Below are 27996 nucleotides of genomic sequence, written 5' to 3' on the forward strand. Positions count from 1 at the left end.
GTCTGCAACCAAAAAAAACCACAAAGGCTCTTTGCCACCTTCTCATCTCTACTCTGTCTTCTGACGCCTCCTCCTCCATCTTTTCTCACTGCTGATGACTTTGCTTTGTTTTTCAGAGACAAAATCAACACAATCAGGGACAAGTTCTCAGCATCTCCCTGCTCTGATCATGCTGGACCTCCCTGCGAAGTCACGCTCTCAGAATTCAAGCCCCTGTCAGAAACCGAAATCTCCGACTTCCTGCTGTCACACAGAGCCACCACCTGCTCGCTAGATCCAATCCCATCGACGCTCCTACAGACCATCTTCCCACAACTCTCCACTTTCACCTCCAAGATTATCAACTCCTTGCTCTCCTCTGGCTGCTTCCCATCTGCCTTCAAAACTGCTCTCATTTCACCTCTGGTAAAGAAATACTCTCTGAATCCTGACTCAGACCAAAACTACAAGCCAATCTCTCTACTTCCTTTTCCGTCAAAAACTTTAAAACAGGCAACCCGTGATCAACTATCTGAATTCCTCATCCAGAACCATCTCCTCAACGGATATCAGTCTGGGTTCAAAGCTGGACATTCCACTAAGACAGTGCTCCTAGCAGTGTCTGATGCTCTCCAGTTAGCTAGAGCAGCCTCCCTCTCCACAGTCCTCATCCTCCTAGACCTGCCTGTAGCATTCGACATTGTCAACCACCAGATTCTACTCTCCTCTCTTGGTCAGCTTAGGATCAAAGGAACAGCACTAAGATGGTTCAAGTCCTACCTATCTGAGAGATCCTGTCAAGTGGTCTGGTGGGGCTTCCATTCTTCTCCTCTGCCTCTCTCAACTGGTGTCCCACCAGGCTCGGTACTGGGCCCTCTACTCTTCTTAATCAACACCTCTTCCCTCGGCCCTGTCATTGCCTCCCATGGATTCAACTGCTATGCTGATGATACCCAGCTCCTCCTCTCCTTTCCACCTGGAGCATCAGACATTTCCTCGCATTGCTTGCAACTCAACCTCTCCAAAAGAGAGATCCTTCACCTCCCAGCTGGCCTGCCTTCCTGTTGTGAACTCTCTGTCATACTGGACAACTCACTGATTTTGCCAACCTCCTCAGCTAAAAGTCTGGGAGTGATGATTGACTCAAGTCTATGTTTCTCTCAGCATATTGAAGCCAGAACTTGGACCTGCAGACACATCCTGCATAACATCCACAGGATCCATCTTTATCTAATAACAGACTGCACAACTATTTATCGAGGCCATGCTGATATCCCACCTGGACTACTGCAACTCTCTCCTATCGGTCCTTCCTGCTACTCCCATCAAACCTCTACAGCTGATACAGAATGCTGCTGCACAAGTTGTGTTGACTTGCTGAGCTGTTTCCACATACAGTCATTTGAAAAAGAAAAGTACACCCTCTTTGAATTCTGTGGTTTTATGTATCAAGACATAATAAAAAATCATCTGGTCCTGAGCAGGTCTTAATCAGGTAAATACAACCTCAGATGAACAACAACACATGACATATTTCACCATGTCATGATTTATTTAGCAAAAATAAAGCCAAAATGGAGAAGCCATGTATGAAAAACTAAGTACACCTTATGATTCAATAGCTTGTAGAACCACCTTTAGCAGCAATAACTTGAAGTAATCGTTGTCTGTATGACTTTATCAGTCTCTCACATTGTTGTGGAGGAATTTTGGCCCACTCTTCTTTACAACGTTGCTTCAGTTCATTGAGGTTTGCAGGCATTTGTTTATGCACAGCTCTCTTAAGGTCCCGCCACAGCCTTTCAATTGGGTTGAGGTCTGGACTTTGACTGGGCCATTGCAACACCTTGATTCTTTTCTTTTTCAGCCATTCTGTTGTAGATTTGCTGGTGTGCTTGGGATCATTGCCCTGTTGCATTACCCAATTTCAGCCAAGCTTTAGCTGTTGGACAGAGGGCCTCACATTTGACTCCAGAACACTTTGGTATACAGAGGAGTTCATGGTCGACTCAATGACTGCAAGGTGCCCAGGTCCTGTGTATGCAAAACAAGCCCAAATCATCACCCCTCCACCACTGTGCTTGACAGCTGGTATGAGGTGTTTGTGCTGATATGCTGTGTTTGGTTTTCGCCAAACGTGGCGCTGTGCATTATAGCCATACATCTCCACTTTGGTCTCGTCTGTCCAAAGGACATTGTTCCAGAAGTCTTGTGGTTTGTTCAGATGCAACTTTGCAAACCTAAGCTGCGCTGCTATGTTCTTTTGAGAGAGAAGAGGCTTTCTCCTGGCAACCCTTCCAAAGAAAGTCTTTTTCTAATTGTACTATCATGAACTTTAACATTTAACATGCTAACTGAGGCCTGTAGAGTCTGAGATGTAACTCTTGGGTTTTTTGCAATTTCTCTGAGCATTGCATGGTCTGACCTTGGGGTGAATTTGCTGGGACGTCCACTCCTGGGAAGATTGGCAACTGTCTTGAATATTTTCCACTTGTGAATAATCTTCCTCACTGTAGAATGATGGATTTTAAATTGTTTGGAAATGGCCTTATAACCCTTCCCAGATTGATTGGCAGCAACAACTGCTTCTCTAAGATCATTGCTGATGTCTTTCCTCCTTGGTATTGTGTTACCACACACCTCAATGCTCCAGACTAGAAAACTGCCAAAACTTCAGCTTTTATAGAGGTGGTCACACTTGCTGATGATCAATTAATCAGGGGCATTTGATTAGCAACACCTGCCTGCTACTTACCCTCTTAATTCCTATGGAAGCAGTAAGGGTGTACTTAGTTTTTCACACATAGCTTCTCCATTTTTGCTTTATTTTTGTTAAATAAATCATGGCACGGTGAAATATGTCATGTTTTGTTGTTCATCTGAGGTTGTATTTACCTGATTAAGACCTGCTCAGGACCAGATGATTTTTTATTATGTCCTGATATGTAAAACCATAGAATTCAAAGAGGGTGTATTTTCTTTTTCACATGACTGTATCTCCCCTCCTCATCTCTCTGCATTGGCTTCCTATAGATCCCGGGATCAAATTCAAGACCCTATTATGGCCTACAAAAGCATAAATGGAACAGCTCCCAGACATCGACAAAATTTGATAATCCACTACACCCCAACCAGACTGCTGCACTCCTTCACCTCTGCCTGCTTGGTAATCCCTCGCATTAAAGGTCCTAAAGCAACAGACTGAAGAAGTGGAATGACCTCCCCCTTTCACTCAGAACTGCTGAATCTCTGCCCAAAAGAAAGGTCTTAAAACTCACTTCTTCCAGATTCACTTTGCCAATGATCTCTTCAGTTCATGTAATGTGTAAATTTTTGTGCTTTATAACTTTGAGATTATTCCTGTTAAACAACAGATAAACCTTCACGCAGCTACTCCTGTAATGAAATGTAAATGTTTATATAAAAAAAAAATAATCAGGAATGTGGTTAGGAATCGCTGATATTCAGATAATGTCTTGTGCAGCTAGTCATGTGATGTACATTGGTTCATATGGAGGAAGGTAACAAACTAACTGTACTTAAGAGTCATGCGTCTGCATCTGTGTCTCTTTTTACTAATGTAATGCACACATTGTATCTTTGATGACATGCGCATTGCTTTGGAGAAAAGCGTCTGCTAAATGAATAAATGTAAATTGTGATGGTGGTGTCGCACAGTTCAGTTGCTGTAAACAACTTTGATGTTCGACATGTTTGACATATGATCCTTCGTGGAACACGATGGTGATGGCAGAACTCAAGTAGTGGCAGAGGCCTCCCTCAGTGGACTCCTGCAGGTAGACTCCCTTGTCTTTGCACCTCAGTCTTCCCACCAAGAGGCTGCCGCTCCCGCCAGGGGTCACCAGCTGCTATTTAAACAAGGCTAATTCACATCAGCTGAGAGCCCTAATCAAAATCTAAACTACTCTAACAGTGGTAACCAAAAGAAACAGACCCGATTAATTGATCGACTGAGTCACGCCCACTTTACAGTACGGAACACGGAATTCTTAGCTATGCATGCGCCCTAACAAACCACAAATACTATTAAATAAATGAATAAATAAACACAGCCGACAAGTACACAAACACACAACCGATTGCTTCTATCTATCTGCACAACTACACGAGAAGAATACGCGTCGGGATAAAGTGGTAGCAACAAAAGAACTTACCTGAACAAACCCAAGGTAGTTTTAACATATACACAACTTGTCGGTCATGTGCCTCTTACACAGCTCCCTGGCTTCCCTTTCTGTCCATCTTCTCCCCGGAAACCAGTCTTGCCTCTAGTCCCATTACAGCCATCCTTCCCAGGAAAACCTGAAGACCCCCTTGCACCAGGATGGCCCTGAAACAAATATTTCATTTCCACAATAAAGGTATCCACACAATGTAAATTAATAATGGAAAACCCTTTATGCAACTACAAGTGTGACGTATACTGGTTTACATGGTGGAACGTGACAAACTGACTGTACTCTAGAATCGAGCGTTTGCATCCAAGTCTCTCCTTCTGTTGATATAATGCACTTTTGTATTGTTCTCTGACATATACTGTATGTTGCTTTCGAGAAAAGCGGCTGCTAAAGGAATAATTGTACATGTAAATGCAAATAAAGCAGACTAAATGGCTCAGCAGAAAAAACCTTTAATGTAAAACTGACATGACATGAATAATAACTGTACTTACTGGCAATACTATGAAATGTTTCTAAAAAAGAGCAAAAAATACTTACAGGGACACCATCAACACCTGCAAATCCTCCAAAGCCCACATTTCCCTAAAGCACAACACAGAGAGCCAATCAGTTTGTACAGAACATTCCACACAGAGCCAGTCACAACAAAGTGTGTCTCCACAGTCCACCACAGAGAAGGTGAGCAGGATGATTCAGGATTTACCCTTTCCCCTTTCATGCCTGTCTCCCCAGGCAGGCCCTCGAAGCCGTTTTGCCCCTTTTCTCCTTGGGGTCCAGGTGGTCCTTGGGGTCCACGGGGTCCCGGCGGTCCCCGCAGCCCCAGGCTGCCTGGTGTCCCCTGGGTAAAAGAAGAGTATGGACAAACTGAAAGGGACAAGAATCCATCAGTTTTCCTGTAGATGTGGAGGAAATCAGCACCTTCTCTCAGAAAAGCCCCTCCTGCTTCCAAGAGTGCATTACTCTGCATGCCGCTTGCCGCACTTCCCTGGTACACTATGTTTCAACTGCTCAGAGACTGAATGCCTTGTGCAGTACTGGCCACTCTATGGATCCAACTTTGATACTAATCCATCAAAGTATTTTTGTGTCACAACTCTTGCCAATGCCAGCCAGGGTTTAACACGTTGCTGTCACTAGCCATATTTGGGAAAGGGGCCCAGGAAACTGCCCTGTGTTTCCTTTCATGGGTGATACAAGTGAGGGGTTTTGTCCTCCCAGTGACAGCTTCATTCATCTGGGTACATACAAGAACATGCGTGGACTTGGCTCAGTACTCCTCTCCACCCAGTCTTTCACATCACTCGATAAACATGAAAGAAGCAGGTAGTTTGCAGCATGCACATCAGAGGAGGAGCATGCTTCTGTTTATACCCCCAGCATGGCATGAGTGTCATGCTTCAAGGATAATATATGAACATTGTTAAATACCTAATACAAATTTGTAAAATGGGAAGAAAAGAACAGGCTGCACGGTATAGTCAGGTCTGCAGAAAAGGTCACTGGCTCCAGACTGCCCTGCCCCCAGGACCTGTACTCCTCTAGAATCAAGAGACGAGCAGGGAAAATCATGACAGACCCCTCTCGCGCCCGGACCACAGCTTTTTTGAACTGCTTCCATCTAGTAGGTACTACAGATCACTGTGCACCAAAGCAACCAGATACAAAACCAGTTTCTTTCCCCATGCTGTTATGTCCATGAACAGCTTATTGTTGTTAGTCTGTGCAGTACTTTCTCTCTCTCACTTATTTCCTCTCTCATTATTTATTAGATCATGATTTATTCCACCCCTTGTTTTTTTTATTATTCCATCTCCCATTATTTATCCCCCCAAAATGAATCCCTGTATGTATGTATGTATGTATGTATGTATGTATGTATGTATGTATGTTTTTTGTCTACTCTACACTATGAGCCATTGGGAACCGAAGCCAAATTCCCTGTATGTGTGCGCATACTTGGCCAAATAAATCGGATTCGGATTCTGAAAAAGGATAAATGCAAGAAAAAGTATTTTTTCTGCCCTGCTATTCTCTAAATGGCCATATGGGGGCAACATTGTAATAATTTCAAAAACATAACTATAGCCACCACCAAGTCCTTGAGGGGCTCCACAAAATCACAGAAGGGTTGACTGAATAGTTAATTAGAACTGCTCAAGCAAAGGTATTTTCAATGACACTATATCCATGTGAAAACTGTACACTGAAAAATATGGATAGGAAATGCATACAGTAGAATCCTTTGAACTGTGCTGTTGGATGAGATCTTTAAGGACATCGTTGACAGCCAGGAAAACCAACAGATGGATGTTGGATCAAATCATGCCAGAACTCTCATTAGTCACACAAATGGTGAGAATGGGGTTGTTATGCTTTAGACACATATGCAAAGGTTGGGTTCTTTTGCAAAGATGGTAAAGCCTCGAATATCTGGAGGACAAAGCAGAGGCCGACTAGCAACTAAATGCATGGATTCTAATCGCAATTACTAAGGACAGACCACTTTCAACACTAAGGATACAAGTGGGGCATAAGGCTGGAGGGGGAGGGGACACACCCAGGACAGCAGGTGGAGTAGTGGTCACACCTCCTACTGTAGTAAGGTATTCAATAAGGTGCCTACCTTGAACTCTCTCTCACACGCACACACACACTTTCTGAACCGCTTGTCCCATACGGGGTTGCGGGGAGCCAGAGCCTAACCCGGCAACACAGGGCGTAAGGCTGGAGGGGGAGGGGACACACCCAGGACAGGACACCGGTCCGTCACAAGGCACCCCAAGTGGGACTCGAACCCCAGACCCACCGGAGAGCAGGACTCGGTCCAACCCACTGCGCCTCCCCCCCTACCTTGAAGTGATATAGTAAAAATTTCCTGGCTGTATAAATGGGGTATATCATTATAAGCAGCTTAAGTAGCATCATACTGTAAGTAGCTTAACACTAAGTTGCTTTGAAGAAACGTGGCACCTAAATGAATTTTAAAGATGGCACATAGCAACAACAACAGAGCTTTCACTTGGACCCCACATATGCATCTGTGAGGGGAACCTGGTGGGGAAGGGTTAGTAAAGGAGGGAGGAGTTGAGATGAAATACACCTAGTTTTCTGTGGGCAAATTGATCTGTAGATGAGATCCCACAAGAGCTAGAGGGTTATTGTGCAGGTATCCCCCAGACTTATCTGGGTAAAGTTCTGGCAGAATGAAAAAGTAAAGATATTTTATGCGATAAAGGAAAAAAAAAATCTGTACTATTAAGATTTTTCCTGGATTTTAGAGGAAACAATCAAATTATCATAAAATACTGACTTCTGCTGTGAAAATTCATTATCTAACATTTTGTCTTGAATTATCTCCAGCAATTGTATACATGTATGTATGTAAGTTACCGCAGACAAAGGCATCAGCTAAATAATAATAAGTGGGCTCTAATAGGAAATGCTTACAAGCTGGTCTTTGTACCATATAAAGAAAACGAAAAGAAAAATATCAGTAATGTTTTGATTTAGATTCCAGTATAGATATTCTGGAAATGTCTGATTTCCTGGGTATTTTTACTAAAAAAATTTCAAGAGGAAATACTAGAGTGCTTCCACACAAAAGATTTAAAAGAAAACCCCTGTCATCTTCTGCGGGTTACTCTCCTGGCCCCCAAGACCTCAGTGTAGACTTCCTCCGCAGGGTGGTTCCACTGGGAGGAATTTGCGAGTAGTTGTCGAGGGACAGCCCTTGTGAGCCCTGCCGTTACGGAGAAAGGGAAAGCTTGCGGCTGCAGGTTTGGACGGTAGAGGTGTCTACACATAACCCAATGGGAGGGGCACAGGTTGGAAAGCAGCAGTTTAGCTGGGCTTCACAACACTTGCAATTAAAATTCCAAGCTAATCCCCCTCCTCTGTTATATTATAGTGTAAGTGAAACATCGCAGACAGAGAATCGAGGTCATACAGCTGTCCTTCAGCAACATCACACCGGATTATGCGTGCACGCTCCATTCTGTGCCTCGGCTCCACGTGCCATCTCCTCCCACCCATAACCATACGCACGTTGGGTACTCTGAAATTATGTTCCTGAAGTTTTGCTCCTCTGAACTTCAAGACAAGTAAGAGGAACGGCACTTGGATCAGGGGAGTCCATTTGGTCCAGACCAAGATGAGCAACAAGAAGAAGAGCAGTTTGATTTCGGGGTGCATTTGTGACACAAGCAGACTCCAGCATGTTCATTCTATTCGCACAATAAGACTTAGCGAAAAACAATGACTTAAGAATTACTCGACATAGGCTCTAACATGAAGAGCTCTATGAGTTGCTGGCCTGGTGACTCAGGCTCTCATGTGTGTTTAGTGTGTTGACATGGCTGTGCTGCGGCGGGAGATAAAGCGTGCACCAACACGGAGCCCCGAGTGGAAGTGACAGCGGATCAGCACAGGTCTGGCCCCCTCGTCCCGCTCTTTCTCTGGGCTCACGGGCCTGTGATAATTGGACCCCTTTTCTAAGACCTCCGGTGATTCCGTGTCACAACAGCTATTATGTGGTGCGGGTCGAAGCGGCCCACACTGTGCGCTGCAGTTGTGGTCTAGCTGTCCAAATAAAAAGGTTCATGACAGTGGTTCACAAAGGACCTGAAAACAGGCGGAACCCCAGGCACTGACCAGAACCGAGATAGAAATTAACATTATTTGTCAGAGAACTGTCAGCCAAATGTAATGATCAGTGTGATTACACAGCAGTTGTAATAACTCTCTGATGAACGCCATACACAAGCGTGACGAATTCCTCAAATTTTCTTCAAGTCCGTTTCTCAGCTGTTCCGTTTTATGTTACACATTGCGGCCGCCATATCGAAGACGTGTGTTCCAGCTTTGATGTTGAGTGGAGATCACGAACGAGAGCCCAAGAGTAAAGCATGACATTGTGAGAGAGGCAGGGCTCCAGATGTTTATGTGCTAGTTTGCAGGTGCACAGGGCTGGAACCGGTGCTGTTGATGCTATCAGGCTGGGAGATAAGACAAAGACAACGAGTTCACAGAGTCACACAGTCTGACGGCCTCTGTCTGTCTGACACGCACACATGTACAACAATATGAGCTGATTGTGTGATTGTTTTCAGCCAGTGTTAATGCGAGATGCAATGAGACTGAAGAATGGCACTCACAGGTAGCAAACAACAACTCACAGAAGCCTACACAGACTCAATAGAACACATAGAGAGATGTAAAAAACACAACTCAATCATGTCGACCACCAGATGTATGGGCTCACACACTGTATGAGACCCACACATGCAGTAGGCAAGGCTGATGTGAGAATTCGGGGTGGAGGATGGCACGGCAAGCGGACACAGAGCATGGGAATCTGTGAAGGCAGCACTCTGACATATCCTTCTCATCTCCCACAAAGCTTTGTTTAGCATTCATTGTTCTCGCTTGAATAGGGTGTGTTTTTCTTTTCCAAATGTATGTGCAGCCCATCAAAGGCTCAGTTTTCCATGTGCCATATGAAAGCCAGGAAGCAAGCACCGTTGCTGCAAATGCCCAGGTAATGCCCTCCTGATAGCCCTCCATGCTGCCAAAATCAAGCCTGTTGCTCTGCCCACGCTTTGGATAGCATACACACAAAAATCAATTAAATCTTTAATTTTGTATGTTTGACCTTTGGTGAGAACATAAACATTCCACCATTTCTGGTTCCGCTAATCCCCCGCATTCCAAGTTTCCATCCGCTTGGCCTAACTCACACACACACACACGCTTCAGTTGTCCCTTGTATGCATGTACTGCACTAGGAGCACAGTCAGCACACGTAGAGCAGCATGCTTTATGCTACCCACATGTCTTCACAAAATAATGAATGCCACATTTGCTTCTGTCAACATAATTAATCAATCATAATGCATAAGTTATTAAACCTGTCTCTCACATAATGTGGTAATTCGTTACATGAAATCATTCTGCTAGGCAAATTCCTGTTATTAAAGGGTCAAACTATTATTTTTTTTCTGGAAATTAAAAAAATTTTACAGTTTCCAGAGGAAAAACATGATTTTTCACACATCTCTTAGTAATATATTTGCTTTTCAGTTTATCTTCCGCTGCCTTCACAACCTTTTAAAGCACTGCATAGTGTTACTAATAAATGTACAATGCTGGATAATCTTCAGCTGATAACTAATGGGCATTATTTCCAAGATAACATGGAGCCTAATACACTGGTTTTAGCCAGAAAATAATCAGACTGAGATCACTGAGTTTAAAAAAAAAAAAAAAAAAAAAAACCTTTGGGATTGAGACACCAAGTGTTTCTCCGTTGAAAGAAAATTTACCGATACAAGAGTATGATACAAGGCATTGTAGAAAATAAAATACTCATCTTGGAAGAAAAATGATTGCAAAACAGCAAAAAGACTGCCATTATACTGAATAATAATGACTAATGAGCCGATTGTATAAAATAAGGGCACATATTTTCTGAAGCTGTTATAGCGATTTTTCTGTGTAATCTATTGATAATGTGACTGAGCCTATGTGCTTGTGTGTCTGCCTGCAGGAGCATGCCATTCATGTGTCTTGTAATAAGCACACCTGTACATTCACTGCTTATTTCAGAGTCTACTGTAATTCTGCTGTTCGCTTTTACAAGCAACTGTAAATATGTCAGGTTTCTATGAAAAGCACTACTTTGATTCTGGCTTCTTCACTTCAAAAGGGATAAATGTGATTTGGATTTGCTAAGATATGGGTCATGTGTATAAATAACGTAGCAGGTAAATCTTGTATACTTTTGACCATCGACATAGCATATCCACACACTGTAAACATAATTAGTAATTCCTAGGCAAAGGTTGATAAGATGCTGCTGGTATATGGCATATGTGGGCACACAAGATGTGGCTAGACTGGCTGCTGGCCATTGAGGTCACCCAGCCAAAATGTGAGGAAGGACCTCTGACCGCAGACATTGTAAATGTGATCTACAGTGTCCGTAGCAACTACTTTTTTTTTCTTTTTTTCACATCCTCAGTGACCATGGGTCCTTCTAGGAAGCTTCATGTATAACAAGCTGGCTAAAAAAACATTTCTTAAAGATATCATTTTTAGAAAAGTTTATTTTGTGATTTTTATGAAATTTCATAATTTTAAAAACAAGGAATCATAGAGTCCTTCCTCTGATAAATTGCTGGGATTTGATTATATCAGCCATCCAATGGAGTGACATCCTGTCCAATGTGTACCCTGACTAACCTTGCACATTATTCTTACCAGATAGGCTCTGGAACACCACTAACCTGCCTTAGGATAAGCGGTCTTTGATAAGTGAGTTATTAAATCGACTGAGCTGAAATTCAGATCATGTTGGGGTCAGTACAAGGAAAGCACAAAATAACTTCTGATAACATCATGAGGGTCAAGATGAGATTTGGGTAAAATTAAGGTGATATGACTGGTGAAGAAAGAGTGAGGTTAGGAAAGACAGAGAATTTAACCTCTCGCTGTAGAATTATATTTCAAAAGTCTTACCCTGTCTCCTTCGGCTGGGAAACACTGACAGACTGTGCAGTCTCTCCCCCCACATGGCTCCAATTTTCCTCCCTGCAATCCAGCATTAAATGAGTAGTTAACAACTGATGGCATAAACAAAACACATCCTTGCTTCCCAAGAAATGAAAATGACAAAGTGATCTCAGATCCACGATTAGAGGCCAACTGACCAGTGCTGTGGCAACATGAAACCTACAGGATAAAGGTAAATGGAACAGTTTTAAAAGAACATTGATGTCAATTAATAAAACTGCAGAATGCCATGTGCAGAGGCAGCTGACAGATTAGTTTGTAAGAACCGAAGTCTTCAGATCCAAGGGTTGCAGGTTTGAATCTCATCTAATGTTATAATACCTTTGAGCAAGGTACATACCTTAAAATTGCTCTACTACAAAGAAATTACCCAGCTGTGCAAATGGGTAGCTTAACACTACAAGTCGCTTTGGGAAAAAAGTGTTCACTAAATGAATTAACGTATAAAAGCAGGTCCAGTGCCCACAGGTCACCGCAGGTCAACATCATTTAAGTGTCAAGGCATGCATGTGCGTGAGTATGCATGTGTGTCCCAACAGACACGCAGGAATGTAAATAGTGATGAAAAGCCAAGATGAAATGGATCTGGCTGGCAGATCGGTGTGCAATGAGGGGCAACAGTATGGTGCAGGCTATCTACTTGTCTATCAGATAAACTCTGGACTCTTCACCCCCTGCCTCTTAAACTCAGCAGCCATTCTATTCCCTTCCCGCAAAATTCACTGCAGACAGATTTTTTTACCTGTTGTATTATCTAAGCTTTAAAACTGCAAACGAAGCATTCATTTTGTATAATTTTAATCCAGACTACTGGTCTCTGCCAACATTTCACGTGTTGGGGATTTGAATATTATCCTAGTGATCTTGTTCTTGGTTTTTCATTGTCATTCACTCACACACACACACACACACACACACACACACACACACACACAATGTTAGCTGAAAAGTGTATCAGAAGAGCTCAATCTCCACTCATCTCCAAGATGGTGGCACGGTAGCACACAGCGGCCACTTTGAGTCCTCAATTTGTCTCACACTGTTGTGCATTTGCACTTTATGTAGTCCTACGTACTGTTCTGTGTTGCACCATGGTCTCTGGAGGAACAACATTTCGTTCCACTGTATACAAGCTATATAGAGGAATGGCGATAAAAACCACCTGAACTTGAACTCAAAACCAGAGGCTTTATTTTTTCATGCAATATAAAATTTCTCTTGGAGTGGCACAAACTACTGGCACAAGAGTGAAAAGGAAATTCACTAAATTCATAGCCAAAGATGGACATTTGAAAATGCTTCCTGAAGCCTTACCTAACGCATCCGCATACAATCTCAGAGAGAAGTACAAAAGGAGCCAGACCACTACAGTAAGGTTACAGAATCTCAGTAGAGACAACATGCATTTCCAAGAGTTTGTCTGCAACGACAACCACGACCTCAGCAAAGAACCTGACTTTGACCCTGACTTTGTCTTCTGCCATGATCTCGGCTATGGGCTTTGCATTTACCCAGTTTGACCCACCCTTGGCAACAACCTCAGCTTTGAGTTAGCACTGTCTGCAGCCTTGGCAGAGTCTACCACCTCATCTCTGTGTTTTGCCTCATCAGAATTTCCTGTGACCCATCTGGCATCCACAGGTCCATGCCTCCTCCAGCCCTGCATTGGTTATAGTTGTACTTTGATTCACTACATGAAAATAATCTCTGCACTTTGATCCAACCTCAACCATTCTCCAGAGTGATTCCTAAAACAAGATTCCACTTTGAACATGGACCCAGCCAAGTTTGATGTCCAGACTGCAATCGCAGTGCAGGGAAGTCTCCTAGGTGCACACAAGTAAATGCCGTGCAGGCTTTCGGACTCAACGGAGGAGCTGCTTTGCATCCTTCGACACTGAGTTTCTGTGACATCTGGTGAAACATCCAGGTCCTCCTCTGTGCTATCTGCATTAGTGCCAGTAGCTCCGGTGGTCATCCAACCCATTCATTCCCATCTCACCACACTACTCAAGTATGATGGTTCCCCGGAAAGATGGAAAAGATTTCTAATTCAACTCACTTTTTTCCTATATACCTCCTGTTTAAAGCTTGAATTCGAGTAGGAATGCTTTTACTGTTTCATAGCTGCCAGATGCAGTTTTGGAATGGGTGGCAACAATCTGTGACTGTCAAAACACTACTAACACCATGTATGATCTATTCAAAGAACATTTTAAAGTTGTGTTTCATCATGCAGCAGCTTGACATACGGCAGGAAATAGGGTACACCCAACCATGCGGCACCTCACCCCAGGAGACATCCTCCCACGAGCAGACAACATGCAGCGGAATGAGCCCCTGAGGGAAAGGGTATTGTCACTCCTCTCGATAATGCCTTCAGAACCCCTGCTTGAGCATCTGAGTGCAATCCTTTAAATTCGTACAAAAATAGGCAACTATCACTGTAAGGTTGCACAGTCTTGTTAGAGACAACACTTCCTTCCAAGAGCTTCTCTGTCACCACGACCTTGATCTTGACCACAAACATATCTTGTCCAGGAACCTGAGCTCAACCTCTGCTTCATCTTAAACTATGAACACACCCATGGCAGCAACCTTGGCTTCAACCCGGCATCGTCTTCAATTTCAGCAAAGTCTCCTACCTCACCTCTGTCTTCCACTTCATCAAAATTTTCTGTGACCTGTCCTGCCTCCACATGTCAGGCCCACATTGTACTTTCACCCACTACATTAGAATAAACAGAGCATTTGGATCCAAGATCAACCCAACCCTAGAGGGATTCTTGACACATTTGTAAAGCAAACCTGATTATTTGAAAGTTAGACATTTGACCATTAATTTTTATTTTGTAAGTCATTCCCTCAATGTATTAACTGTATGCAGAATTTTAGTTACACAATCTGCAACAGAAGTTATTCACCTCCCTCAACCCTTTTCCATAATTTATTCTGTTCCATTTTAAAATCTGAGTGATCAGAATATTTTCCAATTTATCAAACAACAAAATCATTCATTGCACACACACACTTTCGGAACCGCTTGTCCCATACGGGGTCGCGGGGAACCGGAGCCTACCCAGTAACACAGAGCGTAGGGCTGGAGGGGGAGGGGACACACCCAGGACGGGATGCCAGTCCGCTGCAAGGCATCCCAAGCGGGACTCGAACCCCAGACCCACCGGAGAGCAGGACCCGGTCCAACCCATTGCACCAGGCGCCCCCACTCATTCATTACATTATGAAACAAAAATATTTCATATTTAAACTTTTTTGAAAAAAGGGGGTCACAGTGGCACAGCCGGTAGTACCTTTGCCTCACCCTTAGCCTGTATGTTTTGATGTGGGTTTGAACCAAGCTAATTCTGTGTGGAGCTTGAATATTCTCCCCATTTTTTTGGGCTTCCTGTGAAGTTTCCTGCTCCATTTCATCCCACAGTCAGAAGACATGTTTCAGCTGAATTGGTGACTCTAAATTGTTTGTCATGTACAACCATGCTAGTATTCCCTGCATCAGGGTGTATTACTGTTTGTGCCTGATGCTGCTGGAACAGGCTCCAGACTGACATTCTCCTGCACTCGGCAGATGGTTACTGATAATTACACACACACACACACACACACATTTTCAGAACCGCTTGTCCCTTACGGGGTCACGGGGAACCGGAGCCTACCCGGCAACACAGGGCGTAAGGCCAGAGGGGGAGGGGACACACCCAGGACGGGACGCCAGTCCGCCGCAAGGCACCCCAAGCAGGACTTGAACCCCAGACCCACTGGAGAGCAGGACTGCGGTCCAACCCACTGCGCCACCGCACCCCTACTGATAATTAGTAAATGGAAAATTCTAACATCTAAACATTCACTTTGAAACTGTAAAGAGTTACTTATATATGAGTACAATACTCATTGACCTATACCAATCCAATTTCAATAACCACTTGTCCTGAGTAGGGTCATGGTGAACCACAACCTATCCCAAAAGTATGAAATATTGGGGGGTACAGACTGGATGGGACACCAGTCCATCACAGAGTAGCTGCATATGCACACACACTCAGTCACCCATTCACACACTAGAGGGAATTTATAGTCACAGAGATATAAACACAGAGAGCAGGGATTAAACCTATGTTCACTCGCACCACCAGGCACAGTGAGGCTGCACCACCATTCCATACCATTTACATTTCTGTTATTTTCTGATGATGCACTATAAGAATTAAATAATGTGGGCTGAATACTTCATGAGTTCCTGTATGAGCATAATTTTGCATTATCAATTGATTTTTTTTTTGGGTTACCAGTTTATCTTGTGACAGTTTGGCTGTAGTTTGTGTGGTTTAAGTTTGTATATGTGCTTCAGCTTGCTCACTTACAGCATTTTTCTACAAAAGAACACACTGTTGTATAGCAGACTAAATTATATTAACATGCAGTTATATTAAATTACATTAATGTAAAGAAACATTTTTCTAAAACAAAAAATAACAACATACCAGGCTACATCAGATTTGATTTGCCACTTGGGATGCTGACAGCACTGACAACAATCAAAACACCTTGCTTTTCTAAAACCCTTTCCTTTCACCTGCATTTCATTTATTTTTCTATACAGTATGAAATAGAATAGTACACAAATCTTTCTTGAGATCATAATTATATTACATTTTCAGATTAGACTTTAAAAATGTTGCTCTCCAACTTTAGTTGCTACAATGAACTGAATGTTCCAAACCAACAGCAGTATTATGTTATCACAATCTTTTGTCAATAAGGGTTAAGGTGATTCAGGAACCGTTATCTCAACATTCTGGAAATGTTGCTCAACCACTGTAAATTATGATCTGAAATGGATGTTCCAAACAACACTTGTACTGTCATAATATTTTGTTTACACAAAACACACAGAAGCCTCTATGAGACTGTCATATCACTAAGTTCAGAGCAACTAATACAACAATAAAGCATTTTGGCAGGTGTGCCCAAGCTTTTCCATAAAACCGTATTTATGATGAAAACCTCAGTCTAAGCCAAACAAAGGTATAGTTTTGCAGTTGGTACATCATCTGTCCTTGTTCTGAAGTACCCTGGTGGTGCTATCTTGTGTTCTAACTGAGCTCATAGTAATTATTCTTGAATGTTTTAAAGAATGACCATTCAAATCATGTTGGCTGAGTACTTGCAATAATATTTATGTTATGAAATAGCTACTATATATGGCAAACATATCAGAAAACTCGGTGGCATATTTTGGTTAATAAATTATGGTCCTTTATGTGATCATGAGATGACCAGTGAAATTCTGTTGATTTCGATATTTGGACATCTTACAGTTTTTTGTGCAAATTCTTATTTTTACATTCAAAGACACTTTTGTTAAAACATGCAGGCCATGCCCTGTTTGTTTGTGATTTTTTTGGTCCAGACCACCCTATACAGTATGTAACCAAGAACACACTACAAACACAGTACAAGCACACTGGTAAATGTCCAAGGCAAACTGCAGGCAGGTGATGGACATCACCGGCTTTATTATGACCCAAGTGATTCCGATGGTGATGGTAAAGTTTTGCTGGGGGCTGCAGCAAAACGCAGTGTCATGGCTGAGCAGGTACTAGCATTATATGGCTCATTTTCACTGCTGTCGAGCATGAGCGATTCCGGGGTCCAGGTGTGTGGATGAACGCCTGATTTACAGTACACTGAAGCATGTTCAGCACTTGCCAGCAGTGGTTGCCTGGGGTCACACCAAAGCATTAATCACAGACATGGACAATGGGAAATGCATACAGGAGGCACAAACACCAGCAGAAAACTACTGAAAACAGTGCACATCACTGTACAAAATATTTGACTTACGACGAACATACCTATGACACCTGTCACAATAACCTTATTAAATTATTTTAAAATTCTGTTGTTGGGTCATAACATGTAAAGACGACTGCTCAGTCTGTCGAACAATAACGTTGGCTGGCCACACTGCCACCAGACAACCATATGTCTTATTGCCTTAGTCAGCATGTCTATCAGTAATTGACTTTCATTGACTGAAAAAACTATACCTTTTTTTTAAAGCAATGAATACACAAGTATTCCGGTGGTGCAGAAAAAAAAAAAGTGAAAGAAAGCAGATTCAGAAATAGGTGAAAATCACAGTACATGAAACATGAAAATATATAATTCTATACTGTATTTCCATTATTATTATTCTACATTACTATTACTTTAAGGGGGGTGTGGTGGCGCAGTGGGTTGGACCAGGTCCTGCTCTCTGGTGGGTCTGGAGTTCGAGTCCCACTTGGGGTGCCTTGCGATGGACTGGCATCCCGTCCTGGGTGTGTCTCCTCCCCCCTCTAGCCTTACGCCCTGTGTTGCTGGGTTAGGCTCCGGCCCCCCACGACTAACCAGGAACGCCCGTAAGTTAAACAAAGCCATCCTTTTTGTGACAAACAATAAACTTACAAGAACACACATACACAGACTGAACCACAAAGCTAAAAACCACACTAAACACTTCAAATAACTGGTACTAAACCTGCTGAATACCCTTCTGTGAAGACAGAGATTCCGGACGAGCCCCCAATTATGTTGTGACCCCAAGGATGTCTAGGGGTGTAAAGCGGTATAACATAAAAGGTGTGTCTACCAAGTTACTGTCGTGTCCTCCACCTCGCTGCAATGAGGAACACCTGCCGCGGATCAGGGGACCAGAGCATAAAAGGGGGGCATGGAGCAAAGACAGACTCGGAACCTCGTTCAGCCTTACTACTCGCTTGTGCATATCTTTGACTATGTTCTTTTCCTGATCTCCCTGTCGTTGTTCCTGCACTTCACCCTTTCTCCTGAGCCCAGTTACCTCCTCGTGTCCCACGGTTTTTGGGTTCTCCTGTTAACGACGATCGCTCCTCGGTGACCTATGCCTGTATTCCTGATCGCGACTTTTGGATTACCCCCGATCAAGGACACCTTGGCTTTGCACTTGGGTCTGACAACCCATTTCCCGGTTGGAATCATGACAGTTATGACTTATGAACTGATAAGACAACAAATAAAGTGCACAAACAGGAGTGTGTGTGTATAATGTTTTGGTGAAAGGGAAGTTAACCCAAAACACAGTCTTCTACCACCTCCCTAACTACTCTACTTTAACAGTGTATCAAGAAAAAAAGAACACACAAGTGTACAAGCAGTATACAGGTGATACAAGTAAGGAAGGTAGCAAAATTATCAAAGTAAAAGCAAGATGGTAAACAGAAAGACCAAGAGCACTATCAAAATCACACTACAACAGGTTATTATAAGGGAACTATAAGGGATAGTATAAAGGTTACTATAAGGGAAGCAGTAAGCCTAAATCATGCCAGGAAAATTCTCCATTGCTACAGAGCCATCACAGCCTTTTATAGTAATAGACAAGCATTTAAGCTCATTGATTTGTTTTTGTGTGCACCACACATGTACTTCTTGAGAACAAGGTAAAGGATGACTCTTCTGTCCATATGAATTGTATTCATTCAAGCTGTCTGTGTTCTATAAAAGTACTAAGTTAGGGTATACGCTACTGCTTGAAAGTTTTTTAACACTACATAAATGGTAATTTTTCTTGTGTAAAATATTAAAATAAACATACAAAAGCAACATCTTAAATTCAAAATGAATACATGGCTATGATTTACACATCTCGTTCTATTTATCTACTTGGTTTAACCAAAGCAACTTGGGGTTCACTTATTTGTGCACGTGCAATACTTTGTTTTTTATTCTACACGCATGATTTCCTCTAAAAAACAGATGTAACTGATAATTATACAACCTATTTTGTCAGATGAGAAAGACTGCTTCTTGGCTGGATCCCCGAAGGCAACATGAAAGTCTGCATGTACAGTAAGTTGGAGGGAATCAGATATGGACAAACCTACATGTTCAAGTAGGTTCCTCTATGTGATCTATTTTCTGGACATGTTCCAAGTGGACTAGTGGCTCTCAGTTGTCTGTAGTGTGTGAATAAGTGTGTGTTACTGTCCTGCACTGGACTGGCATTCTTGACAATGGATTGATTAACAGATATTTTACAAATAGAAAGATCCGTTAAACTATGGTCTTCTCCTTGGTCTGACAGACACCACAACAAACTTTCACACTGAAGGAACTGGCTGCCTGTCTGTATAGCAGTATATCTCTACAGTAGGCACAATTATAGATTCCAGTGCTTTGCTCTGCTCATGTTTTTTAAGGCTGATTTTTTTTTTTTTAATATATATGGAGACATGGCTCCTGCAAAATACCACAGAATTCCAGATATATCCCATAAGTGTAGGTCTTTGCCAAATCAATGTCATTATCAATTATTACACCTTCTAAAATACAGTCCTGTCTTTAGGAACAAGAAAGACGTGTCAATCCAGAGATAGCAGTATGCAAAGAAGAAAAGTTTTTACTCTATCTTTTGGAAGTGGGTACTTTGTAATGTGCTGCGTTACCACTGCACAGTAGAAAACATTAACTTTGACTATTCCATCTTCTAGTTCAAAACCATAATTGGAGTGAAACTGTTCAGATTAAAATGACTGTGTAAATAAATTTGGTCTTGTGTGCTACATTTAGCTGTACTACACTGTTGAAATCAATATTCTGTGAAATACTGTAATATTTAGATTAGAAAATGTAAAAGTATGAATGAGCAGGAATGAACGCTTGGGATATGATATGATTTTTGAGCCAGCCTACTGGTTAATTTGGATACTGACAAACGTACAGTTTTGGCCAGAAGAATCACATGTGCATGCATCCAGATAACAACTGTTTTCCTGAAGTGCCCCAGCAACTACATCTCTTGTCTGAACACAGATACCTAATGTTTCTCGTACAAAGGGCAGCAGGAGAAACAGGTCACAGCCCAGACACAACTAAACTGGAAGATAACGGGAACGAGGGCTGAAAAATGTAGTGCGGCGACTGCTCAGACAACAGGGTCACGCAAAGTGTCACACTGTGTTGGAGGAGGATGACTGAATGAGACTATCATAGCTTGCTGCTTACTGGTCTTCTAGATTGCAGGCATTCCTAACTCTACATAAGGAAGCAGACCAGGAAAGGACTGGACCCAAAGGCAGGTCTGCATTACTCTCCTGACAGCTTGGGAGACATCAAAATTCAAATACACATGCAGTTGTTTGTGTATGGCTGTAAAATTCTGTAAGTAAACATCTGTCAGCATGTCTGCATTGAGTGTGAAGTACGTATGGGTCATGTACATGGGTGAGTGAGAAGACATTTACTTATAAACAAACACAAGTATGAGTACAAACACAAGTGAGTTCAGTTGGTAGAGGTACAAGTCCACATCTGATCCAACTGAATTTTATCCCTTACGCCAGAACCAATCAATTCAAACTGAAATACTCAGATGGAATAACTGCTGATGATCCCTCAAATGCTCCTAAACATATGCAGTTGTTGTTGGCTGGAGCTGCCAAATTCCTTTGTGTGTGTGTCTGTATGGGGGGTGGTGTAAACCTGGAGCCAGTCAGGTATGCCAAAGAGATGCACATAGCTCAGTTTGCTTTGAGATTAGCAAGTGCTCTGATTGCTTGAGTTTATTTTGCAAAAAAAGAATGTGCATATCGTCATCTGTAATGTAAGCCTTCAGTGCCCACATACAAGCCTGGAGCAGATGCTATACCCCCGAACACCACAGTAAAACATGTCTACCCTCCCCCCGTCAACCAATAAAAACCATGGATCCTTCACTGACCACTGCTGTCATGCTCCTGTTATCAACTGTAAATAACTAATGCACTGCTACTGATCCTGCATTTTTATGCACCTACTCGAGCGATGAACATCGGTGCATCAAGTGGAAAGTAACAAACTAGGTTTACTTGAGTCACATCTCTGCAGCTATGTCTCTCTCTTAACGTAATGCACAAATTGTATTTTTTGCTGAGATGTACGTCGCTTTGGACAAAAGCATCTGCTAAATGAGTAAATGTAAATGTACTTTTCTGCACCACTCTAGTGTACCATTCATTAGCATGATACTACTGTGCTCCTGCTACCATTAGATGTTGCTATTGTTGTATGCTATTATAACTCACTAAATTTCTGCTGCTGTTATCATGCTGTCATTCATGTGCACACTGTATTGTACACCAAGTACCTAGTAAAATATAGCCGTTACACTCCATCTCACCGTATTTTACTAGCACAATGCCACTATCCAATACCAAACAAGTGAAGTATACTTATGGAATGTGACAGTGCATTGCTCTAGCAAACTGGTTATACTCAGTACCACCACAGTTAAATTTACCCCATGACCCCAGGTCTCTACAGTAACTAATGCATGGCATTGATATGATCCTGATGTAATTTACCCAGGCAGTACTACCAGTCGACACCATCCTACTGTAACTGACTAACACTGGTAGAACTTTAGCAATACTGTGATTTTTGCACACCATTGGTGTGTGTCATGCACAGACTGTTTCTGGATTGCAACATCACTGTACAGTTTATTAGCACAGTGATATCATCCCACACTATGGTAGTAGTTTATCAGTACACTGCAATCAGTCCACATGTCCCAGTCTAATTCACTCGTAGGCTACGCTTTACTCATTCCACACTTTGCAGTGCAGTTCTCTAGTACACCGTGTTCTGTCCACACTTACCAACCTAATTCATAAATACACTGATTATTCCTCGCTGCCATATATAATTCATGAGTACAGATGCTCCTCGACTTATGATTTTTCAACTTTATGGTGAGCTGGAAATAGACATTCAGTAGAAATAGGACTTCGATTTTTTGCCCCCCCCCCCAGGTAAGTGATATGCGGAACGATACTCTCTCGTGATGCTGGGCAGTGGCAGCTTTCCGCATCTCTCAGTCTGCCCTGCAGTTGTGTTTTGTGCATCCATAATATCAGAGAAACACCCATCTGTGTCTCCTGCTACTGGTGGAAAGAAGACAAGGGCAATTACTCTTGAGGAGAAACTCAAGATAATTGCACAGCATGAAGGCGGCAAGCCTGTAATGACCATCACACATATGCTAGGCTATGATGTTCGGTAGGTTAGGTGTATTAAATGTATTTTCGACTTACAATATTTCCGACTTAACAATTGGTTTCCCAGAACGTAACCCCATCATAAGTCAGGTACCACCTGTACTCTGCAGTCATTCCATACCTTCTTGAGTAACTCACTAATACACTACAACCCCTTCATGCCCCAGTGTAATTTACTAGTGGATTAAACTTATTCCACTCCTCCCAGTGTAGTTCACTAGTGCAGTACCAACACATCACAGCAACTTACTGTGATTTATCAGTACCATGTGACTACTGCATCCCATCCATGTAATTCAAATACACTGCAATCTTTATGCTCTATTTAAACATAATTTACAATTCCATGAGCATTTAATCATATTAAACTGTTGGTATTCTAAATGTAAGGCTAATAATGGAACAGCTGGCAGTATAGTAGTTAGTGCTGCTACCTTTAGACCCCAAGGTTGTAAGTTTAAGCCTCACCTTCAGCTGTAGTACCCTTGTGTATGATACTTGGCCAAAATCGCTCCAGTAAAATTACATAGCTGTATAACTGGGTAAGTAATTGTAACCTCAACACTATAAGCTGTTTTGGAGAAAAGTGTCAGCTAAATGTTTTCATTAATAATAGCATCTTGTCAACTTAGGGTACAGAAGCAGGGGAACAATACCCTAGACAAACAGGATACAAGGTTGGAGACACCTTAGATCAGATGTCAATCTGTTGCAAGATTCTTAAAGTAACACAATAAGGACCATGTAGCATTAAAAATTCTCCAGAGTGTCAAGGTAAATCCCATCAAGACATGGAAAAAAAAAAAAAAATGGTATTGGGCTCACATTCATTACAAGTCCTTTTAAACAAATCACTGCTGCAATAACAAATTTATTCAGTTACACTTGACTTCTTCCCACTATTTGTCTTGAAGTAAGAAATTCAGGAACTCACCGCATCGACGCTCTGACCAGCAATGAGTATGGCAAGAACCCACCTACAATCAGAAATCTATTAGGTCACTGGGAACTCCAATTTATTTACCTTCATGAAGAAGCAGGCTAAAAACAGAATCCATTTGCTGTCAGCTTGCCAGTTAATCACTGCTTATATTTAATTAAGTCATGTTAGGAATGATTCCCCAAGAACACTCTTTCCTCTCCAGGCCTTTCAGATGCCACCCTCTGAGTGAAACAACAGCGAAACTACAAATATGAACAAACAAACTCACAAACTCACCAAGAAGGACAGTTATATGTGAAGACCCTTTTGGAAAGGAGCTTCATCTGTGCCGTTCAGGGATTGTCCTGCCAGGGGATGGGTCCTTGACCTGCAGCCTCCTGGTTAGGTCACTGCAGTCCCCTTGGGGGTCTTTTGACACACTGCTGATGGAGCTTTATTTTACTGTTTTCTCTCCAACCAACTTGGCGCCTGGCCTACTGAAGCCAACGATATCACCATTAATAATATTACTTACTTTTATAATTTTTCAACACTTACCCTATCAATCATAGATAGATAGAGCAATCAGTGCTGGAACAACGCATCTCTCTACATATAATATACAGGAGCGCAGATGGACAGGTACATGATTCATAGATACGATGACTGTTGCTGCTGCTGTACACTACACTGAGGTTGCACTGTGGTAATGTAATTATAATTTATTTCATAAACAAAACACGGTGAATCCGAGCATGCATGCAAATAATAAATAAATAAATAGCACGCAAAAATTAGATCTTGATCGCAGGAAACTGTGTTAATGAAGCGCTGGCAGTGGAAAGACGCGTGGAGAGGGACGCGCTCCTGACTGTCAGCAGTCCTCAGATTACGAGTTCGGCGTTCAAGTTCAAGTCCGACACGCGGCAGAGTCAGTGCAACCAGGCTTTAAATCCTGCAAAGAAGTCACTCACTGCTATTGCTCTCCTGAGATCCCAGCAAAACAGAACCTCACCTCGTAAATCCCACCGCGCCCTATGCTGGTTTCAAATCAGTGATGAAAATGAAAGTATTAGAAGAGCAAACAATGTAAAAACACACCGACACACATTCGAGAAGTCCGGCAAGTAGTTACGGTCGAGACTGCCGCTGTCCGTCCGCGTTTACCGTACATAACGAGTATGTGCGTCCTCGTTTTCCATGAAGATGATTTTATCTACTCACGTCCGATGTGCACTCTGAATTACTTCCAAAACCTTTTGTAATCGCTGAAAAAGTTCAATTTTAAATAACATACTACTTTACTATAGTTAAGAGGTTATATTTAACTATTAAAATTTACCACATTCACGGAGTATTACGGTAAGACACCGATGTCACTTTTACTAGGTATCTCTTTGCCTGCTGTCAGTTTGGCTTCAACTCGCTCTCGTAGTTATGTGCATATTCCAATGACTCAAACTGAGCAATGATCCAATAGGCACAAGTTCTCCAGGTGACCCAGCAAACCACAGTAAGTTGAAGAATTTAAAGCAGGCCGAGAATGACCGAGTCGCCCAGGTTCTGCCGTGTTCTGTGACCCGTCCCTAACCCCAACCCTAAACCTAACCCTTGAAACCCCAGAAAATAAACTTCCACTATTCTTGCCCTTTTTAAATCCTTTATTATCTTTGTCCATCTGGGTAATAATACACCATATTCACAGAAGTTATATATATAATGCAGTTGATCTTATACAGTACTAGACAATATTGTATACATAGTCTACCATATGCAACTGTTAGAAAATGTGATATTGCAGCTAAGGTGCACAAGTACTGTGCTGAGTTGATGGCCTCTTGCTATGTTGGGTGAGACAAGAACCAGATCATGATGTGAAATGTCTTCTGTCCAGGTCAGAAGCATAAATGATTCTTCTGTTGTTACAAATTCTAATTACATGAACCACTTTACAAACGTTTAGGAAAGGTCTGAAATTGGCATTGAAAGTGCATAGAAAAATCAACTTAATACCCAGTAATACTTATTGCACCAGGATTATTTTTGCTGTATGTCTTCCTAAATTTGTAAGGAGCATTTATTGATGGGTATATCCATCCATCATCAACAACCGTGTGTCCCAAGTGGGGTCGCGGCAAGCCGGAGCCTTACCCGGCAACACAGGGCGCAAGGCCAAATGGGGGAGGGCACACACCCAGGATGGGACGCCAGTCCATCGCAAGGCACCCCAAGGAGGGCTCGAATCCCAGACCCGCCATATAGCGGGCACCAGCTGAACCCACCTTGCCATCATGCCCCCCTGATGGGTATATAATATATACAAAACAGCAGGGACAGGTTCATATCGGCAGCCTTTTAAGACCAATTTCTATAATGTGTATTTTTCTACAGACAAACATAGTCTGTATCCATCCATCCATCCATCCATCCATCCATTCATTCATTCATTCATTCTACCCCAAGCTATAGTGTCAAAAATGTGAAAAGGACCTTGGGATATGTGGGTTCATTCCTCATTCTTTATTTCCACAGTGTTCAGTACGTACGCAAAAATGTTAAAAAAATATGTCTATATCTAATCTATATATTATAACAAATTTTATGTGGACGGTTTTAAATATCAGTTGATGCTGTTGCAGTTATGTGCCACAGGTTTAATTTTAACGGTATACTTCTACTCCAGCTGTACGTATTGATAGGTATTTGTTATTGATAAAATTGATTGTACATGCACTGCGTGGATTGGAACTTAGCAGCAGCTTCAGGACCAGTTTCAATCTGTAGAATAACCGAGAATAAAACAATTTCAAAAGAAAAGCTGTACCCACTGTACAGGGATTACTTGGACAATTTCTGAACATCTATTATTATATAGAAGATCGCGTGGTCTGCATGAGCAGAGACCGCCCACTGTCTTACCCCTGACATTCAGACTGTTCCTAAATCGATGCGGGTTTGCCGGTGCGCAGCTCTTGCTCCGCTCCAGCTCCTGCTCTTCTGCAACTGGCATCGCGAACACTAGTTCCATTTTCACTTTTCCTTTCTTGTAACTAAGTGTTCGAGCGACCTGCACATTGCTGCTGTAAGGAGGACCACTAGTCCGGACAAATGGAAAGCAAGGGCGCCGAAGACGTGAAGTGAGCTCCGCTTGCTGCACTTCACTTGTTGCGCCCCTTGGGTTTGGCACTGCGCTGTGGACAGCGGTCGGTCCACGATCGACGCGCGTTCTCGCGTGGGACCGTTCCAGCTGAGCACTGCTGACCGCTGAAATGACCAAGCTGAAGCTGCTCGTCCCGAAAGTATTTCTGCTGCTTGTCCTTTCGTGGGGAACCTGGAGACCGGTGTCTTCAGAATATGTAGGTCGACTACTTGTTTTCTATTATATTTCTGAATGACGCACAGCAAAATGTTTCAAAATCATCATGCATGATGATGATGATGATTTCAGGAACGTGACAGGGAAGTATCTGCTTTTCTTTTGAAAGGTGAAAACTGAAGATTATTACTGTGACACTGTAATTTTTTTCCTTCCCACACTCTGAATTCATCCATATTGATTTTTAATATTTTTTAATCACTTAAGTAACCCGTAGGGCAAAATTGGTCAGATATCATCATGTGTTGGTCATGTACAAATAGTTTTGTACTGAATTATAGACTGGAAGGTACGTCGTCTGCAGTTTTGTTTCTTTTCCAGTTTGCATGATTCCGATTTCATGCGGATTGTGGGCCTGAACTTTGTAGAAAACATTGATATAAACATATGTTGTAAAATGACCAGTTTAAGTGAATATTAATTAATCAGAATCAGAATCAGAACGAGCTGTATTGCCAAGTATGTTCACACATACAAGGAATTTGTCTTGGTGACAGGAACTTCCACAGGCACAGCACAGACAGTTTTATAATTTCGCTATTATAGATGTATTTATTTTGGAAGAATTTTTTTCTGAGGTTATTTTCAACGAGAATCCAGTATGTATCAGTTTACTGAAGTTGATATGAATTTTTATGAAATATTTATATTAGTCACGTGGTAAATGCAGCTGTGTCCTCATTGGTCAGTTCCTTCCTAAGGGAGAAAGCCCCTCCTTTCATTGAGCTGCTGGGTGCTCAGGTCATACATAGGCTTAGTAATTCCTCCCTCAGTGTTTCCATTGGAGTTTTGCTGCCCAAGGTGGACTAGATCTGTTTAGAGTGCCTGGAAGGATGGGCCAGATACAGAATTCTATAGATTACAAATATC

At 42.2% G+C, this 27996-nt stretch overlaps 2 protein-coding genes across 6 annotated transcripts in view; one reads left to right on the forward strand and one right to left on the reverse strand.

Moving 5' to 3' along the window:
* col4a4 (collagen, type IV, alpha 4) overlaps positions 1 to 25070 on the reverse strand; it is a 69660-nt gene extending 44590 nt beyond the window's left edge. For 2 of the 5 annotated variants that reach the window (XM_029255911.1, XM_029255915.1), the window contains exons 1-7: positions 24766 to 25070; positions 24048 to 24247; positions 23763 to 23805; positions 11697 to 11768; positions 4885 to 5019; positions 4719 to 4763; positions 4214 to 4330 (exon numbers count right to left, since the gene is read on the reverse strand). In XM_029255911.1, coding sequence (XP_029111744.1) covers positions 4214 to 4330; positions 4719 to 4763; positions 4885 to 5019; positions 11697 to 11768; positions 23763 to 23805; positions 24048 to 24094 — 459 coding nt within the window. In that variant the 5' untranslated portion in view covers positions 24095 to 24247; positions 24766 to 25070. The remainder of the gene's footprint in view (positions 1 to 4213; positions 4331 to 4718; positions 4764 to 4884; positions 5020 to 11696; positions 11769 to 23762; positions 23806 to 24047; positions 24248 to 24765) is intronic. The other 3 variants (XM_029255914.1, XM_029255912.1, XM_029255913.1) reach the window with 3 other exon arrangements.
* A 1634-nt stretch (positions 25071 to 26704) lies between these two features.
* Positions 26705 to 27996, forward strand: part of col4a3 (collagen, type IV, alpha 3) — a 60307-nt gene continuing 59015 nt past the window's right edge. Inside the window, exon 1 of the mRNA XM_018732119.2 lies at positions 26705 to 27106. Within this exon, the coding sequence (XP_018587635.1) occupies positions 27020 to 27106 (87 nt within the window). The 5' untranslated portion in view covers positions 26705 to 27019. The remainder of the gene's footprint in view (positions 27107 to 27996) is intronic.

Source organism: Scleropages formosus, chromosome 10 (genome assembly GCF_900964775.1).
Source record: "Scleropages formosus chromosome 10, fSclFor1.1, whole genome shotgun sequence".
NCBI lineage: Eukaryota > Metazoa > Chordata > Actinopteri > Osteoglossiformes > Osteoglossidae > Scleropages > Scleropages formosus.